At 38.4% G+C, this 18875-nt stretch overlaps 1 protein-coding gene across 2 annotated transcripts in view; it reads right to left on the bottom strand.

Moving 5' to 3' along the window:
- Window positions 1–301: 301 nt before the first annotated feature.
- The window catches only part of LOC131052155 (uncharacterized), a 170216-nt gene continuing 151642 nt past the window's right edge, over window positions 302–18875 (bottom strand). Inside the window, exons 4-5 of one of the 2 annotated variants that reach the window (XM_057986757.2) lie at window positions 777–1183; window positions 302–634 (exon numbers count right to left, since the gene is read on the bottom strand). In XM_057986757.2, coding sequence (XP_057842740.1) covers window positions 821–1183 — 363 coding nt within the window. In that variant the 3' untranslated portion in view covers window positions 302–634; window positions 777–820. Of the gene's footprint in view, window positions 1184–18875 lie in introns of both variants that reach the window. The other variant, XM_057986756.2, reaches the window with a different exon arrangement.

Below are 18875 nucleotides of genomic sequence, written 5' to 3'. Positions count from 1 at the left end.
ATAAAAATGCTAAAAATATTGTATAAAAGTAGGTTAGGATTATAATTCCTAAAAAATTATGTATAAGACTTAAAATGTTCTAAAATTATAATTTGAAAACATAAATATCATATCATGCATGTTAACTTTATAAAATAAAAGAATATTAAAAGAAAAAAATAATCAATTCTAATTGATTCAATTAATTTTTTTAATAACTAATTAACTATAAAAAATAAAACTCATTGCAATAATATAACCTAAGTCTGTCTCAAAAGGCAAGGCCAATCTGGCCAAACTGGCCAAAGAGTTATAAGAGGAATGAAAAAAAAATCAAGAGATGTATTGAGCTCATAACCCATACAATGAATGATAATAAGTAATACAGGTGAACTTGTAGCCTTTTAAACTAAAATAAAAAATCAAGATTTCAACGATTGTGCTTTCATTCTGGGTCTTGTTATGTTACCTATATTGGTGCAGAAGAGCTCCAGATTACATGCCTAAGGTCAACAGACTCTTGAAATAGAATATGTTCTTGACCAGGTATGGTACCTTTGACAAGTTTTGTTTTGGATTATGTCCTGTAACTATAATCTTGATTCGTCAGATGATCTTCAATGTTGAATAAGATGGTCCAATTGAATCCTGAAATCTGATATACATACATGTTTACTCTATAGATCTGAAGCACATAATTTTTGCAATAAGTCATTTCATGAGAATATCTATAACCAATTTTTTTTCCAATGACAAGCTGAAAAGATTACAAGGTGGTAGACAAACACATAGCATACACGTTTATTGGACTGATGCGCTTTAGTGGAAAACCAAAAAGGCATTAAGGCATGGACTCCTCCATGAATCCAATGGCTTGAGCTTCTACGTAGTTTTCATCCCTGAAGCAACATAGGAATTGTGCTAATCTGTATACATCTTTGAAAGTTGAAACTGGCCCAAGAGACACTCGCACAGCTGAAAAGTTGTACTCTTTGTCAAACATGTTGCTGCCATTAATTCTTTCTTGAGACTTGCTCAGAATATGTCCCAGCCCAGGATTGCCAAAACTTCCAACTCCCACAACAATGTTGTTCCTTTTAGCCAACCACTGTATTAGATTTGCAGGTAAAATATTGCCAGTTGAGTCCATAACATTGAATGAGATAATACTTCCTCTATACATGCAAATTGAGGACCCATAAACCTGCAAAATCATTAAATTATTCATATCAGCAACTTCACAAAGTGGAAAATACCTTTAACTTGTTGCTGCACTTAGTGTTTTTGGTTTGCTTGATTATGTAAACTTTTCGATAACCTTTGATGTGCTGTGTATTTATCTAATTGTTTGCTAGATAAAAACAATTCAAAACCTTGAATCTACCACCTCTTAATTTTGCAACCTCTTACTGCTTTATTTTTCCAGTATGTATCAGATGTAGTACTGTACACTGTACAAACTAGAATTCCAATAAATACTTTGGTACGTTCTTGTGGATTTCACTATGCTCCTATGGTGATCATTGCATGGGCGAAATTCCTTTGTAATGGATTTCTTACATGACTAACAAGGAATTATGTCTGGTTCATGAATTGCATATGCATAACATGTGTTTGGACTAGGTCTAGCTTTAAGGGCATTTTCAATTCTCTGTGTTATTTTTCGAGTTTTTTGAGCAAATATTGAAGCTGTTCGGTAAATAATGTAAGCATTAACTGTTTACACAAATAGTGACAAGAGGAGTTGGTAATATTCTGCCACGTATTACTGAGATTTGCATTGTTAGTCCCATGTAGCAGATGGGATGCTTGGTCTGCATGATTTTCAAAACTCTTATGATCCATATTTTTAATTGTTTTTTCACTGTCTACTGGTAAATAAAGCCCTGGTTTAGAACATTCACTCATGCCTGAGCCAATTTGTTGGCGTCATTGCAGACAGTATAAATTAACGAACTAAGGCCATATTCAACCAAAACATCCCAACCCAACACGTGAATTGAATTGGCAATTTTATAGTTTTCTATATGTTCACACACACTTTTATAAAAACCTTAGACATTTTTATGTTTTTTGTTTAGTTAATGAACTTTTAACTTTTAACCTCATGTAATAAGAGCATACCCAGCAGTTCCTCAAGGAATTGAGCTCAGCTTCGTTTTGGTAATCTTCCATCTTTACCACTCAGTCACACCCACAGGGTAAAACCAAAAGATTATCATCCTCCAAAAGTTGTGCCATCTAATTTTATAAACATCTTACATATAAAAAAAAGAAGGAACATCTTCGATACATCATCAGAAATCCTTCTTATTAGTACTTGATGGAAACAAGTACAACAACCATTGACAAGCGACTGGTCCATCCAGTTCAATTCTGTTCAAAAGGCATTTGTAGTTTCGGGAATGAAATGGGCAGATTCAGGTACTAGCTCAAAATCATATAACTTGTATGGTTGTGTAAATCCTTAAAGAAAACTTGTAGCAGTGCTTCTCCAAGTTTGGCGTATGGGAGTGATAGGGACAGGTATTAGGGACACCAATTTTTTTACTGGATTTTGGGTACAGTAGGAGGATGCCTATTGAAAGAATATATTAAAATTAATATTTCAGAAAAACAAAAGGTTGCACTTTATTATTTATGTAAACAATATGCATGACTGAAGTTGAAATTTATTCAAAAATTTACATTTTGATGATCCAAATATTTATATTGTTCATTAAGTTTAAGATATAATCTATTATGGCTAATCTAATTCATTGTCTGATGCAAATGCTGTGCCGTACTTCACATCATTGACACCGCTAGACTCATCTAGCTCCTAAAATTGGACTCTGACCAAACCTGTATACGCAACCTGATTCTCATAAATCTTTGTTGGTTCTCTGACTTTACATCTAACCATGCTATTATTCTCTGCGCATTTAATTGTCTTGTGATCCACAAGACACAAGGCATTGTGTGCATACAGGCTTGTTTGCTCTACGAGAGTTAAGTCCATTACTCGATAGAGTGGATGAAGTTGTATGTAGACTATTTCCTTTCAATGATAGAGGTACTATAAAACTATGACTAAGTCCCTCCCTTTTACTGCTCATTTATGTGTCTGATGCATTTTATATTTCCTATTTCAGGAGTCCAAACTTCTGGAGGCCATGACTTGTAAACCATGTGTCTGATTGACGAACTGTTTGAAGCATCAGAAAGCTCGTGAAGTGCTCTATCACCTTGTAACCTGCTACACTGCTTATTCCCACTTTTCAAGGCATTTTGGAGGGTCTAAAGTCCTCAAAATTAAATTTAAACCTTTCATCACACCCTTCAAAAACTGAAACTTAAATATCTTCAAAACTAGCTATGATATTGCGACGGAAATTTACCGGCATGCTTGTCTAGCCAACCTGAAGCTTTGGGAAGAGTTTCACACCATTTCGTGCTCAAACGAAAACTTACTATAAATAGTTACCTCATGTAAATGCAAGAATGAGACACCATTTTCCCAACACTACCCAACAGGAGCACCCTGGTTGACCTAGGGTGCTCTAGTCCCTGTTGGGCATCTTTGTCCTCCTAGGGCACTCTGGTCCCATTGGGGTGCTCTAGTCCTGCTAGAGTACCCTGGTCCCTAGAAAGGGTTACCGGAGGCATGCATGGAATTAGGAGGTAGAATATATGATGATGATGTGATTGAATTTGATAGATTACTGATTCTTGATTATGATTTCGCAGGATTTGCCATACCTACGAGAGCATATTGTCAGATTGACCTACCGCCATCTACGGAGCTAGATACATCGTTTATCTTGAGAAAATCAACAACTTCTTCATGTAATGGGTTTATGGTATAACTATAATATACCTGTTATCAGATATCATGGTCCCATGCTCATGGCACTGTTGGAGAGATGGGATCTTGACACTTCGACATTCGTCCTGCCCATGGGAGAGATGACAGTCACCTTAGAGGATGTATACCGCATTCTGAGACTCCCAGTGAGAGGACGGACAATGAGATATCAGAGATTTCTCATCGACAGCCATGAGGAGAGATCAGATTTATTGCATTGGTAGAGCTGCACGCGGGGAGACTAAGGGTGGGATTCTCATCCAATGGAAATCTCCTCAGAGATTTTGACTTGCCTTTCTTGTCCTTCTTCTTGCCTTTCTCTGTTGATCTACCACGAGCAACAAGGGCCTCCTTGGCCATCTCAGAAGACTTTCTCCGCATTTCTTCAGACAACAACGAAGCAACCACATCTTCCATCTTGAAAGTGGTTGTTGTGCTTCCAAAACCATAACCAGGTGGTCCCAAGAATCAGGCAAAGAACATAATAGGAGCATGCAACGTTCTTGATCATCAATTTTTACACCAACAGAGTTTAGTTGGGCAACCAACATGTTGAATGCATTCAAGTGATCCACAACAAATCCTCCTTTCTCCATTCTCAGAGAACACAATTTCTTTCTCAGAAAAAGTTTATTTACCAAGGATTTCCCTTGATAAATGTCACCAAGCTTTTTCCAAAGCTCAGATGCAGTCTTCTCCTCATGAACATTTAGGAGCACAGAGTCAACAAAATAGAGTCTTATCAGACCCTTAGCTTTTCGATCCATGGTATCCCAAGCATCTTGGGTTGTAGTCTGGGGTTTTTGACTAGATATCACAGCCCAAAGGTCTTTGTCAATGAGCATGTCCTCCATTTTGAGTTTCCACAACTCAAAATTGCCGCCATTGAATTTGTCCATTTCAATCCTTCCATATGTGCTTGCCATCTTAAATCTGCAACTGGGTTAAGAAACTACAAAAGCTCCCACTAAAAAGGATATGCACAAAAAACCCTACAACTCACCAAGGATAACAAAGCTGACTAAGCTCTGATACCAATTGAAAGGAAAGCAGAGGAGCGGAAACAACCTTCCTAATGCAAACCCCTAAGGAGAGTGGATGCAAATTTCTTTGCAAACCCCTGAACAACATTATAGATAAAAGAAAAACACACACAAATAAATTTCAGATTTAACATAAACACATGACGCAAAAGATTTAACGTGGGAAAACCCTTTCGGGAAAAAGCCTACAACACAAAAACACAAATCAATTGTATTACAGTAAAAAGCTATTACAAACAATATGCAGAGTCTATGCTCTTGCAAGTGTCTTCAATTGTGAGATCTAAATCCAGAATAATTCCGACAGCATAACGATGTCTTTTAAAAATACTTCACACTCCTTCGCTTTTACAACACATTGTATTTGTAGAGTTTACAATGCAAAAGGAAACTGCTTCTCAAAAGCGTCCACATTCAATGTATCTACAACATATAATTAGAAACTTCCTTTATGCACAACTCTTTCATAAATAATATTTAATACAAATATTATTTATTCCACAAATGCAAGGTGTCCAAGAAAATCAAGCCTTCTGCCAAAATAGAACTTTCTATTTTTCTCCAAGTCTATCAACGTGGAAGATTTGGTCCCACTGAGAATCTTTCCAAAAAAGTGCACAAGAAAAGAAAAGAAAACTATGCAGCCACTTGTTGCAAGGAAGGGGTTTTGAAGAGCTCCAACGAAAGTTTCTTCTCCAAAGTTCCCTCCTTGTGACAAGTGGCACGATTTTGCTTTCTCCTCAATGCTTGTTGCTTGCACTTTGGAAAATTATATTATAACATTAAATTAATTAAAAGCAAACCTTGGTGATGGCGAACTTGAACCTTTTGAATGTCCCTTTCAAACCTTGGACCTGCTTTATTCCTCCTTCTGGAGATGATCAAAGCAGAATTTACACCTTCAAACTGTTATCAATGGCGAATTTGAAGAGGATATCAAACTTGTTTCCTTCAAACCCTTGAATCTATACCTTCAAACTGTTATCCAAAGTCGAATTTTGCTAACCCTACTATCTTTGGAGCTGCTTCCTCTGAAGAATTCGATTTTTTTTCTTCAAACCCTTGAATTTACTTTATTTCTGCAAGACTAATCTGATAATCTTTTAAGTTTTTGAGCTGCTTACTTTGATCACTCTTAGCAATTTTCTTGAATTTGCAAAGAGAAGTGATGGTAAAACCTTGTCTTTATAGCTTCTTGAGTTGCTTCTAGAAGCTTTATTGTTTTATTCTATATTTAGGAAATTTAAACTCCTTGCCTTCTTCTAGAAGGAAGCTTGGAAGATTCTCAAAAATTAGAAAGTTTTATTGTTTTATCCTCCCTTTAAGAAGTTGGAATTTTATCCTTAGAAGCTTCCATCATGTTTTAGAAAGTTTTATTTGTTTTAAATCTCCTTCTAGAAATTCGAATTTGAGGAAGGCATGTCACAATTTTTATTTTTTTTTATAATTATTTTTTTTTCTTTTTTTTGACTTTAATTGTTTAAATGCCAAGTCATCATACTTGCCATCTTTTATTGCCAACTAGGAAATTTATATCATTTTTATTCTATGCCATCTTCAATTTCGCCTAAGTGGGCCCTACATTCTTTCTCAAGCTTTGGCGAATTTTGCACATCTTCCTTATGCCATGATTTACCTTTGCCTAGGCGTATTTGAAGGTATGATGGGCTTTGAAAATTCCTTGACATGTCTGTTTGTGCCTTGGATGATTCTTTGCCATCTTTATTTCATGCCATAATTTTAAGGCGGACTTTGAAAATGTTGGACATAATTGCATATACTTAACCATTTTTACACCTTAGTTTCTTGTTTGCTTAACCTTGAGTAGGGGTTTGTTAACCTTTGCCATGAATTAGTTGATCCTTGGTAGGAGTTTGCCATCTGTCGGACAATTTTTCTTGGACAATTCTTTAATTGATCCTGCTCAAACTTCTTCCACATTTTAACTGATCATTTGCCATTCTACCCTTGAACCTTCTTGAACTTGTCTGCCATTTTTATTTCTTCAACCTGGGCGAAATTTTTAATGTGCCATTTCACTTGCCTTCTTTTGACTTGGTCAACAGTGTTCATGCCACATTCATACCTTACTAGTTCATCTAGACAAAAACCCTAATTAGGGTTTGCATTTTGTGTTTTACCCTTAAAGACATAATTTTCAAAATCTGAGAACATGAGTAGGAATAATATGATATGAGGATTGAAACCCTAATCTCGAACACAAAATTTTTATCCTAAAGAACAAAACCCTAATCTCAGAAAAAAGCAAAATTTTCGAATCCCTACTTTTTATATCTACAGGCGAGATTTTCAAATTCTGACAAAATGGGCAGTAATAAAATAGTTCTAAGAACAGAACCCAGATGTCACTTTAAAAAACGCAAAAAAAGTAGAAAAAGCAAAAATTTCTAAAAATAGCAAGTTGTCAGAAATGACCCAAAGCAATTGCGATTTTCGTCCTTTAGACCTTCCGAGCACTTTGACAACATTCATACATGATTCTGAGCATGATTTCTCAACTTGGCTTGGGATGAATTCTTGAAAACTCTAACTCGTCATTGTAAAAAGATTGGTGATTAGCAGATGCGACGCCAAAGCAAAACCCTAAAAAGCAAAAAAAAAAAGGGGGTCCCCATTTGCAATGGGGCGATGTGTGAAATAGGTCACAACACTTCCCAAAAGACATATATCGCCCTTACATTTCATGTCGTCTTCATGATGTCATCTTTGACCCGTTCATTTCGTGTCGATCATCCATGTTTGCACACACGTTCTACCCAAAGCAATGAGATCAAGATGTTGGTCTCAACTCCAAAGCATTATCATTCTACAAAGGTGTCATGGAGGTTTCTGTGTCGCATGAAGATGTTCTCATATAATGGGCTTTTCATCTCAATCTTGCAGATAAAGCTCAAATGTCTGAATAACCAGTTGCCATGCCAGATAGGAAAATGAAGTATAAATTTCAAAAGTATCAAAATGTTATCTTAGCATCTTTAGTGGTTTCTAACATCGAAGAAATCAAGGATACTGAGATAGGGCATGTAGATATGTCTGAGTTTATTGAAAGGACTCAGAATCAATCAACTACATCTGGTATGCAACAGCTTCTCATAAGCCATATTCATTTGGTGTCTTCTTTTCCGGTGGCAACATTAGAACCAAAATTTGCATTGGCTTGTGCTTCTCGTTTTGATAAGGAGACAAGGACAATTGAGGGTGATGATGGCAAGGTAATAATCAAGTTAGATCCGATGACTATTTATAAGATCTTCAAAGTTCCAGCTGCCCCTGCATATGTTGATATTACTAGAGAGAAAGCGCAAGCTCATTACAGTCAAAATAAAGAAGCATGCAAAAGAAATATGAATACCAATTGGCTTTCAAAGCCAAGAGCTTCTTTGACCAGGTGGCTATCAAACTCTATCGAAGTGAGTTTAAGGAAGAGATAAATGACATAATTACTCTCCTTAGTAGGGTTGAAGGGCTAAAGAAATCCAATGTTTTTGAAACATGGATGTATCGGTTCATCTCCATCATCAAGAAGGGTGTTCCATAGATCTTTTGGGGTGAGCAGATCAGTGATGCTCTATGTGAGCAGCTTTCACAGGTTTCTACTACTCTCACATTTTATATGAATTCATATATGGCCTATATAGCTGCTTCTTTCAGACAGTTTCTTGGTCTCACTAATGAAGGAGATAGAACAAAAGTACCAGTATGGACATACTATGATCAGTTAACTATGAAGACTAGTAGATACCATTATAGAAGAGTTCAAGGTGCTTTCTATGGTATGTACATGTGTTCTTTTCATAAAACACTAAAGACGAGGGTGTCAGAAGCAGCCTGGAAAAGGGTTAATGAGTATGGCTGTCTTTTTGTACAATTTCCTACTATCACATACTAAGGGTAGGTTGCTTTAATGGTCATCCATATATGCTTCCCAGCTACCCTACAGATAAAATCATCCTGATGGAATTAGGAAGGCAGATAATGGTCGTCCATGCAAAACAATCATCTGCTCACAAAACAGGGTTTATTATATCTACCCAGAATCCTCTTGTCATCGGGAGCTATTCATTAAATACCTCCACTTGAGCCAAAGCTATGGAAGCAAAACTTTTGGATATCAAATTGAAGGAGTTCAAGATCAAGAAGGATTTTGACTATAGGGGGATGAGGGATAAAATTAAGAGAGCCTTCACACATGTGCATCGTATTGAGGATGACTGGATTGATCTTCGCATAGAAGAAGATATCAGGTTGATGGACTATAGTAGGCTTGCTTTGGAGCAGATTGTGATGTTGGATGTGGCTGATATTCTACAGGGAATGGAAGATGATGAAGAGGTAGTTGATCCAATCTATGAGCAGCAGAAAATTGCAGAAACACCCATTCCTCCCATTCACTTGTCTTAGAAAGAATGCACATCCACCATGGAAAGATTTCAACCAATCCTAGTCAACACCAATACCTAGTTCAAAAGAAAAGGTATAAAGCTGAAAAAGTTCAAATTTGGATCAGATGATGATACAACAGGGCCAGTTGGTCAGAAATCAGAGTTGAGAACAAAGAATAAGGAAGACGCTTCTTCCAAAGGTACTAAGATCAAGATAAATATGGGGAAAGCCAAGGGTAAATCCCAAGAAGAAACACCAATTAGAGAGGAGCAAGCAGAGGAACAAGTTGATCAAGCTAAGCAAGATCAGGAAAGTCAAGAATCTCTTGTTGATATAGAATTAGCTCTTGGAGATGTTGCACATATGGCTACTCCTGAAAGTGTGGCTGAACTTCCTTTGGACACTAATGTCGATATTTTGTCTACAGTGTTAGTGACTCTTGTGGCTCCTATGGTGTCTTCTCATAATATTTCTGCTCAAGTTACTAAGTCCATTTTTTGATGTCCCACATGATAGCTTAGATGGATTGTTTGAATCTTACAATTCATACCCAAACTTGTCGGATATACCTACTTCCACTATCATTGATTTTGACAAGTTTATGATTGGTTCTACCTCTCATCTAGTGATTGAGCATGTTCCCTTTGTAGTTTTAACTGAGGTTCCATCCATAGTGTCGACTATAGTCCAGATAGGATTTGTCCCTTCCCAAACTATAGTTGAAGCTTCTCAGTTTGATGCCTCCGATCTTCTTGCATGGTTAAGGACAGTCGCTCCCAAAAGAAAGAAACAAGAAATATCTTTAGATGAATTTGACTTTAAGCAGCTTGTTCTTGCAAAGCCTAAAACTAGTGATGGCTAAAACTGTTTCAAGGGTGATGGTTAGTAAGGAGAAAATAAAATATGTTGATGTAGTAGAGCCCATTTCAAACAAACCCAATGAGGAGATGCGACCTGCAGATTACAGAATTACAAGAGTTGAACTTGGGAAACAGACACATGATAGTACCAAGGATGATGCACAAGAATCTGTAGCATCATTGATTTAGAGGTATGATGAGCTCAAAGAGAAGAAAGACTACCTGAAACAACAGAATGAGCAGCTCACTTCAATACTCCTGAAGATCACTCAAACCACTGAAGCAGTTGACCCAATTTCATCGTCTATTGCTGAAGAATATGTCAAGAAGGTTAAGAAGGCCAATGAGAAAGCAAGTGCAGTTAACTGCTGGGCAGACAGGTTGTTGCAGCAAGGTGGTAAACTGGTAACGGTGATTCTTCGAATGTTGAAGGATTTGGAAGGACTCAAGTCTAGAGTGAGTCACACTCTTGAGGTTTTATCTCAAGACATGCAGTCCCAGCAACAAGATTTGAAAACTTGGCTAACGTTTACAAATTATCAATTAGATGCACTATGTGAGTCTTCTATAGGAAGCTCCAAAAAGAATAAATTTTTGGCGAATGTCATAACTGTGCCTCAGGCAACTAAGAGATCTACATAGGAACCACAATGAATTCGATTCTTAATGAAATTATCCCATTCTTACCTAAGTATATTGCAAAAACTCTTAAAGGATAATCTCATGACCTTCCTGAAATCAGACCCCTACCCAACAACAAACCTTACCCTCAGTGGTATGGTGGCTCCAAATTCTATCAGTATCACTATGTGCTTGGACACGACACCGAGCATTGTATTCATCTTAGAGATATAGTCCAAGATCATATAGACAGTGGTGTTGTCTGGGTTAGTGAACGTAAACAAAAATCCAACAAGTTTGATGACAAAACCAATAGTGAGCTTCAGATCTACACCAATCCTTTATTGTCTCATTCCTCAAATTTTATTTATGCATCATTAGAACCTACATCAAGTGGTGGTCCATATGTTAATATGGTCACCATCACTCCGATGTGCCTCCTAGCCAGAGGACAAAGACTAACGACATAGCTTTTACACCTCTGGATGCTCCTTATAGTGGAGAGCCTGCTCCATTATACATCCTGGCTAAGATAAATGGTCACACTGTTATAGGTGTGATGGTTGATCCCACATGCCGAGTCGATGTCATTATGGAGGAGGCTCAGAGGCTCTGTTCATTAACGGTTTACATAGAGAGAGATATGGCGAGTGTCGTGCCTACACATGATGGATTGTCTATTCCTCCTCTAGGTAACATTACCTTGACGGTCCTTGCGGGACCCAAGGCGGTGTTGAGTACCTTTGTTGTTATTCCCGAGTCGTACCAGTTCAGGGTTAAGATGGGTATCCCTTGGCTGATTACCATGGAAGAACTCCCCTCGATTACTCATAAGTGCTTGAAGTTCCCTCACAACGACATAGTGCATGTCGTCCAGGACATTAGATTTCAGCCACTGGTCGCCTGTTGGGGCTTTTCATTAGATCCTTTTTGGCCTACTCTGATTGGGCCTATGCTTCCGCATGGAGACTTGCCATATAAATCTTATTACAAATATAAAACAGGGAAGTTGGCTCCTAAGTCGATTCAACCTGCAGCTACTTTATTTCCTCCTAAACCATTTTTCGCTCCTCCTTTGTTGTTAGCTCCTATTTCGTAATAGGTCACACCCTCTACCCCCTCTTCATTAGGGGCTAAGGATAGACCTGTTCCTTAGAGTAGACCTCCTCGCCTACCTAGGACTACATAGCCCTCGATGGTGTCTTTTGTTCCTACGTACACACCTAGTGCAGGCAAAGGAAAGACACTCACACTGTCCACATCCGTAGCTTGCCCTCCCTTCGAGCTTTCAATCATTGCAAATATCTCTCATCTTTCTCGGTATGGCAAGGGCAGGCGTTCACCTTGAGATCATCCTTCACCTCTAGCTCCTACATCACAACCTCTGAGGGTACCCCCTATGCCTCTGATTGCTCCTAGAGCAAAACGAGGAAGGGTGCCTGTGGCTGCACCTGTAGAGCCTACCTCCTGCCTCATCGGTTGGGCCTTCTCCTCTGCTAGCAATGGCTCAGGAGGCCTCTTCCATGGAGCATGATGCCACCAAGCCTTCTTAGACTTTCATTCTTGGTCCAAATTTATGTCGGAACTAGCTTGCGCACGAGCATAAGCGTCATTGATGGGTGATGGCCCGAGAACATGAGGCCACCTTGAAGGCTGAGGGTGATTTGTCAGTGTGCCCCTACTAATGTTGTTTTTGTGTCTTCTCCCACTCGTTGATCTTGCTACATCTGCACCCGCTCCGTCTTCCGTGCTGCATCATGTTACTCTGGAGACCGTCGATAAGCCTCACCCCAAAAGGGTGCAGGTTTTCATTGCTCCCTCCTTGGAGCCACCTCTCATCAATTCCTTGCCTAATATCCCTCTGCTTTCCTAGCCCGTTCACATGTTGCATACATAGGTTGTGTCCAATGAGACATTGTCTACTTCGTTTGCCTCGTAGCCTGAACTTCATCAGAGCTCTCTCGAGGCACTTAAACCCACTATGGTTGATCGAAGGCTTTCACCTCCACAAAAACCCAAGTGGAAGTTTGAGCTTGGCCCTATTCTGAGTTTCATTGTCGGAAGCTATCTCTAGCGACCACTGTTTCTAATTCTTTTCCTATTTCTTTGTCTGCATTTGTTTGCCTTGTTGAGGAGGTTCCACCTCTTGAGTTTGTCTTCGTCCCTCTTCTAGAAGTTGGCAGTCTGACTCCTATTTTGTTGCCTTGAGCTAAGTCACCCACCTCTCCTGTTGAGGGGAATTTGTTGGACTCTTTTAGAGGATATTCTGGCACTGTCTACGATCTTTACACAATCGTTGACTCTTGCCTCTTAGGAGCTCTGGGATGAGAATGTGGAAGCTGCATCATCCTTAGCTCTTACTATTGGTCAAGCACCTGGTGCTGCCCTTGCGATTGTCCCTCTTCACGATTGTCCTCCCTCCCCATATGATCAAGATTGGGAGGATAATGATCGGATGGTGGGTGACTACTAGGGCAATACCCTTTTTATCTCGTAGACTAGAGCGTGTCTGTTTGTGTTCCCCCGTGCTTGATTTATATGTTTTGTGCCCCTCTAAAGGACCCATGTTACTTCATAGGTACTTGGAAACAAGGGGTGACGACTGCCTTTATGTGTTTGTTCTCTCTTGGAAGACCTGAGTCACTCTGTGGGTGCTTGGAAACGGGGGATTGTATGTCATGAGCTTCCTCTATTTGTTAAACATCCTTCTATCTGACATATCTTGATTTTCGATTTTTGGGGATGATGCAAAGCCTTAGGGGCATTTAGGCTCTCTTTCGTGTTAACCAAAAAGATGTGATGTATTTACCCTTCACCAAAAAGTATCACTAGTCACAATCTCCTTCATCCTCTTCTCTTGCTTTGGCTAAAAATCCTTCCACTTTCTCCATTCTTGTGCCATAATTCTAAGTTGCAATGCTTGATAATGGTGAGAATAGATTGTATAAAAGATGTGATATATTTCAAATTCACCAAATAGTATCACTAACCACATATTCTCCTTTGTCCTCTTCCCTTGTGTTATCTTTAACTCCTTTCACTTTCTCCATTCTTTTGTCATAATTATAAGTTGCAATGATTCTTGCAACTCAAGCATCCTCTATAGTAGAATGAAGTAGGAATTAAATTGAGTATCAATTGGTTTGAGGAATTTCTTCTTCCTGTTACCCCGATTTTTGTAAACAACCCATTTTTAATTTTTAAGCTCAGCTATGTCCCTCCACACCGTCAGTTTGGTAAATTCCCATGAAAATGCCACTGGATCATGAAGTAACCATGTACAACACCAAATTCTCAAAAAGAAGCCACCCACAAAATAAGCTGCAGGAGTTTTGAATTCAACAGGGAGTATCAGGTCGTGAGCATGTTCCAAACTTTAGCAAATGCCCAATATGGTTTGAAATTCCAAATATCTCCTGGCTCCCGACAACACTCCACGGTGACTACAGTATTGAAAGAAGATAGATGGCGACATGTATAAAGTTGTGAGCCCACGAACTTTATATGGACCCGATCAGCATATTAAGAAACATTTGATAAATTTTAAAGTCCCTTTTGAACCAGGTAATTGGGCACTTCGATGATTTGTCAATCAGGTCCAAAGATTTATGGCCCCACAAGCTACCAAAGGAGACATATGTGATCGGAAAATCAGGTTTTCTCAGAAAGTTGGAACCATCAGTTCCCAAGTCTAGCGACTCCCCAACTACATGCATCCCTGGGTGAGCACATAAAGAATCCCCGACTCTTAAAAATCAATAAGGAAAGAAGATGGAATTTACAACATTGACAGGTAAAGGCCAGGACCGATCGTCTGCTACCTGGAGAAAGTTATGATTAAACACTAAATCATCAGAGAGTAATCTTTCAGAATTGAGGTAGGATAATAAAGTCAAGATAATGGTGTTCTCTCCACATACATCTAATCCTAGATGCCGATTACGGAGGATCGACCTGAAAGTTCAAACTTCATGAAAATGTATCATTGTCAGCAATATCCAAAAGGTGTCTCCCAGATTTTACTGGTGCTGATATGTATGCTTTATGTGCAGATGCCTGGCTTCAAGCTGTGAAGCGTAATGTTGCAGGTAAAATGTCAAAAACTGGAGATGTTGGTGAAAAGCATGATTCAGTATTGTGGAGCATGTAGATTTCGTGAAGGCACTCGGAGAGTTGTCACCATCACTGTCTCTGGCAGAGCTCAGTAGGTATGAAAAGTTACGTGAGCAATTTGAAGGCCGGTCAAAATAAAAATTTCATCTCCAAAGCATTTGGAAGACTCATTTATCTTCTAATCAATGTGAGTTTTCCAAATATGATGGCAGTGAAATTTTCTAAATTGCATTTGGAATGACAACACCCTTTTCAAGAAGAGTGAATCTACGGGACTCTATTACGATGATGAAGGCCTTCAATTTTTGAAGCAGTCTGATGTGCAATTGAGTTTTTTTTTTATTGGCATTCATATGTTGAGATCATAGTTCTTGTATTCCAAAAGCATTTAAGGTACAAAATGCATTCCAAAAGCAATTAAAGAAATATCTAAAGCATGTACTGCTTTTGAAGGGAAGGACTGTGCACTAATGACTGCAGTGCAAACAATCTTTGCATTACGCACAGAAGTCACCAAGGTGCTCATATTGAGGCTCTTCTCATGGATGAGAGAAACAACACTTGATATTGTTAATGATGAATGTTGGGTGCCAGTATCAGTTCTTGAACGCAATGGTTCAGCTTTTTCTATATCTGCTTCGCCTCTATCATTTCATGAAATGATGTTGTCTGCAATGGATCAAATTAGCGAAATGGTAGAATCTCTGAAGCAAAATTCATCTGAGGCCTATGGTATGGACATGCAAGTTCAGCAGATGCAGGACTCTGTGAGGTTTACCTTTTTAAACTGCTTTCTAGAATTCACAGGATCACTGGAGAAAATAGCTGCTGAACTCCCACAAATTAAAACCAGGAACAATTCTGCAGCCTCACAAAATGGGTACTCTCAGGTGTTCAGTGATAAATTTGCTGGCCTTCAGCCAGGCATAGAAATCACCAACCCACATCAAAAGTTACTGATGGTTCTGACAATATTGGCTTCTGCAAAAATGAGCTCTTGCCTGAATTGTCAAATAAATACAAGATGATTTGGACAGATTCAAGTTTGAATGGAACTAATGCAGGAAGAAAAGAGGATCTAGATGCTGACGTAGTAGATCTAATTGCCTCTTTATCTGGTTTGGAAGAGAAGGTTATAAGTCAATACAATTGTGCAAAGGCAAGTTTAATTGGGACACCTGCAACAGCATATCTTTTGGAAGATGGAGTTCAATGGGGAGGGGCTCCAACAGTTAAAGGTGTGTGCGATGCAGCTGTAGAGTTACTGCATCCGTTGGTAGCTGTCCATGCAGAGGTACATTCTGGTACTAAGCCATTCCTAGAGAATACCATAAGTATTCTTGTTGAGGAATTAATGGACACGCTACATGGTGATTTTGGTGAGATGACACTTTGTTTTTGAGAATCATTCAACGAATAAAATTTGCATTCCATCATTTCTAAGTACGTCAGTTGGACAGCATACATCCTTTTCCACCCTTTGATGAAATTGTTGATTGATAATGCATAGAATGCTTCATGCTGTGCTGAAGCTCTTAAAACTCAGAACAGTACTTTGTGAGAAAGTGGTAATGAGAAAATAAGGTAAACAATGAAATTGCAGCTCTGGAGGTGTCTACCAAATCTTTATTTTGCATCCCTAGTTGTATAGCTGGTCGTGATACCACAATAGAGATTACACCCTGAAAGGTACTGATTGATGTCAAAATGAGGAAAGACTTGAGAGGTTCTGACAATGCATTGAAAAAATTGGAATTAATATCAGCTGTACTTTCAAGCAAAACTGTTTAAGATTCCCAGTTGCAGGGAGATAGTGCAGAAGCCTCATTGTTGGAGAAGACAAAGATGGAATATGCACATGACGATCCCGATGACACAACTATTACCAATAAACTAGTGGATACTTGTATCTTGCCTAAGGAAGAATTTTTTCTTTTCAATGAATTAAACATTATACAGGCTGGAAATAAGACGACACGAAGAGATAAATTTTCTCCTCTAATTAAAATCTCAAGATTCAGTTATATAAACTGAAAAGGGGAAGAGAAGCGGAGGAGTCACCCGATGTTATTTATCATTAAAGCCAAAGAAGAAAAAGGAGGAGGTGGGGGGAGGAATGCATTTTCTGTTTTTGGGTAGAATCATGGTACAGGAATAAAGATGATCTTTAAGTCCTTTTATTGGAATTCTGAGAAAGGAAGAAAGACACTTCAGATATTTGTGTTTGTGTGTATTTCTTTTGACTATAATTTGACCTTTGAGTCATTCCAGTTATTCTTATGATGCTTTCTTGTTCATTCCAGTTATACATGTGTTTATTGTAGAAACTTTGATTTCTCATTCATTCATACATCCGAAAGCAAATTATTCAATCCTTTCCCTCTTTGTTGTGGGTACTTGAAAAAGGAACTTTGTGTCTTTCTTTTGGTATCCTCTTGTTTGTAAATCTGTTGTTCGCATCTGTGTCATGGTTATGAGCAGGTGTTAATTACCTTTGTTGCTTTCCAGTTAAAAGCATATCCGGAAAACACACATTTTATCCAATGAAGGGAGCTGTACCTTCACATCAAAATTCAGAGAGCACTTGCAATTTCCATCACAGGTGACTCAACTATTGGTTCCTTTTGTCTTTCAATTCGGGCATCGTGAGTCAATTTTAAGGATTCTTTTAATGAAGACAAAATCTGTTTACCAACACTTCCCAAAGGTATTAAACAATGCCAATGAGGTGTGGTTGCAAATAAACATTTGTACCCCCTCGCATCCACCACCACTTGTTTCCCCATCATATCATTCCAATGTGATTGAGCGTATTGTTCATAACATGCATAAGGGGTCCATAGATGCACTTTTATGCAGATTGAATAAAATTAACTATTTCCCTACAAATATAGGCTACATCCATAATCATCTATGCTACATTTTGAGGGCCTACCTCAAAGGTTTCCCTAAAGATTTGAAATTAAAGCTCAATATCTTTGTATTTGCTTGATAAATCAATTACCCTAAAGAGCTAAGGTCCATCAATGCATGAAACTTTATCAATTTCAAGGATTGTGGAAAACTCATGCATTCAACTATAAAGTTGATAAGTGGATGATGTCTAACATCTATTTGACCATCCATGTTATGTTGCAGCCATTATCCATTTGGCCTTCTCCTCCATCAACAAGTTAATTGTAGAATAAATTTTCTTTCCCAAGAGTGGTTCTCAATCTAGTCTTTGTAGTGTTGGTGTACATTTTATCGTTCACTGAACATTAGAATCAAAGTTTTAAAACTCGGACTCGCCACGGACTCGGCAAGCCAAAAATTTGGACTCAAACTCAGACTCGTGAAAGACTCGGCAAAAAAAAAAACCGTAGTTTTACAAAAAAATATAAAGAAATTAATGCATTTAGAGAACATAAGAGCCATAATTGAAACATTACACAAGTCATATGATCTACAAACGCGCAATATTTGAAATTTCATCATTCATACTCAGTTTCAACTTTAAAATGTATAATAGCAGCATAAGTTTATAAATGTTTACAAAATTACACATAATGATATGTCCAACTCCAAATGTGAAAAACAACAATGAACAAACTAAAGAGAAGACTACAAACTAATGAAAAAGTCCAGTGTTCGACCGGCGTTGGGGATGGGGGGATGGGGGGACGCGGGGACCAAGGGCCTAAGTTTGGGGACAGCAGGGGGACGGTGGCGGGGTGGTGGTGCTGATATAGTTATACATATACATATAGTACTTGAAAAACTAGTTTTGAAAAGATGTATGACAGTATAATAGTATAAGAATTACATTTCAAATGAAACTATAGGAAATTTGAAATACTAAATATAAATACCAAGATTTCTTCAATGCTAATTATGTTGTTATATGGAGCCTAATCAGACTCGGAGGTTAAATTTTCCCTACTTCCATCAGCCCAGTTTCCCCTATATTTTTCGACGAGGGTTTGGGGGCAGCGCCCCCAAGTTGGGGTCAAGGGGCAGCACCCCTTG

Source organism: Cryptomeria japonica, chromosome 2 (genome assembly GCF_030272615.1).
Source record: "Cryptomeria japonica chromosome 2, Sugi_1.0, whole genome shotgun sequence".
In the NCBI taxonomy this organism is placed as follows: Eukaryota; Viridiplantae; Streptophyta; class Pinopsida; order Cupressales; family Cupressaceae; genus Cryptomeria; species Cryptomeria japonica.
The sequence above is the reverse complement of the archived record's forward strand: the minus strand, read 5'-3'. Positions and strand labels throughout refer to the sequence as shown.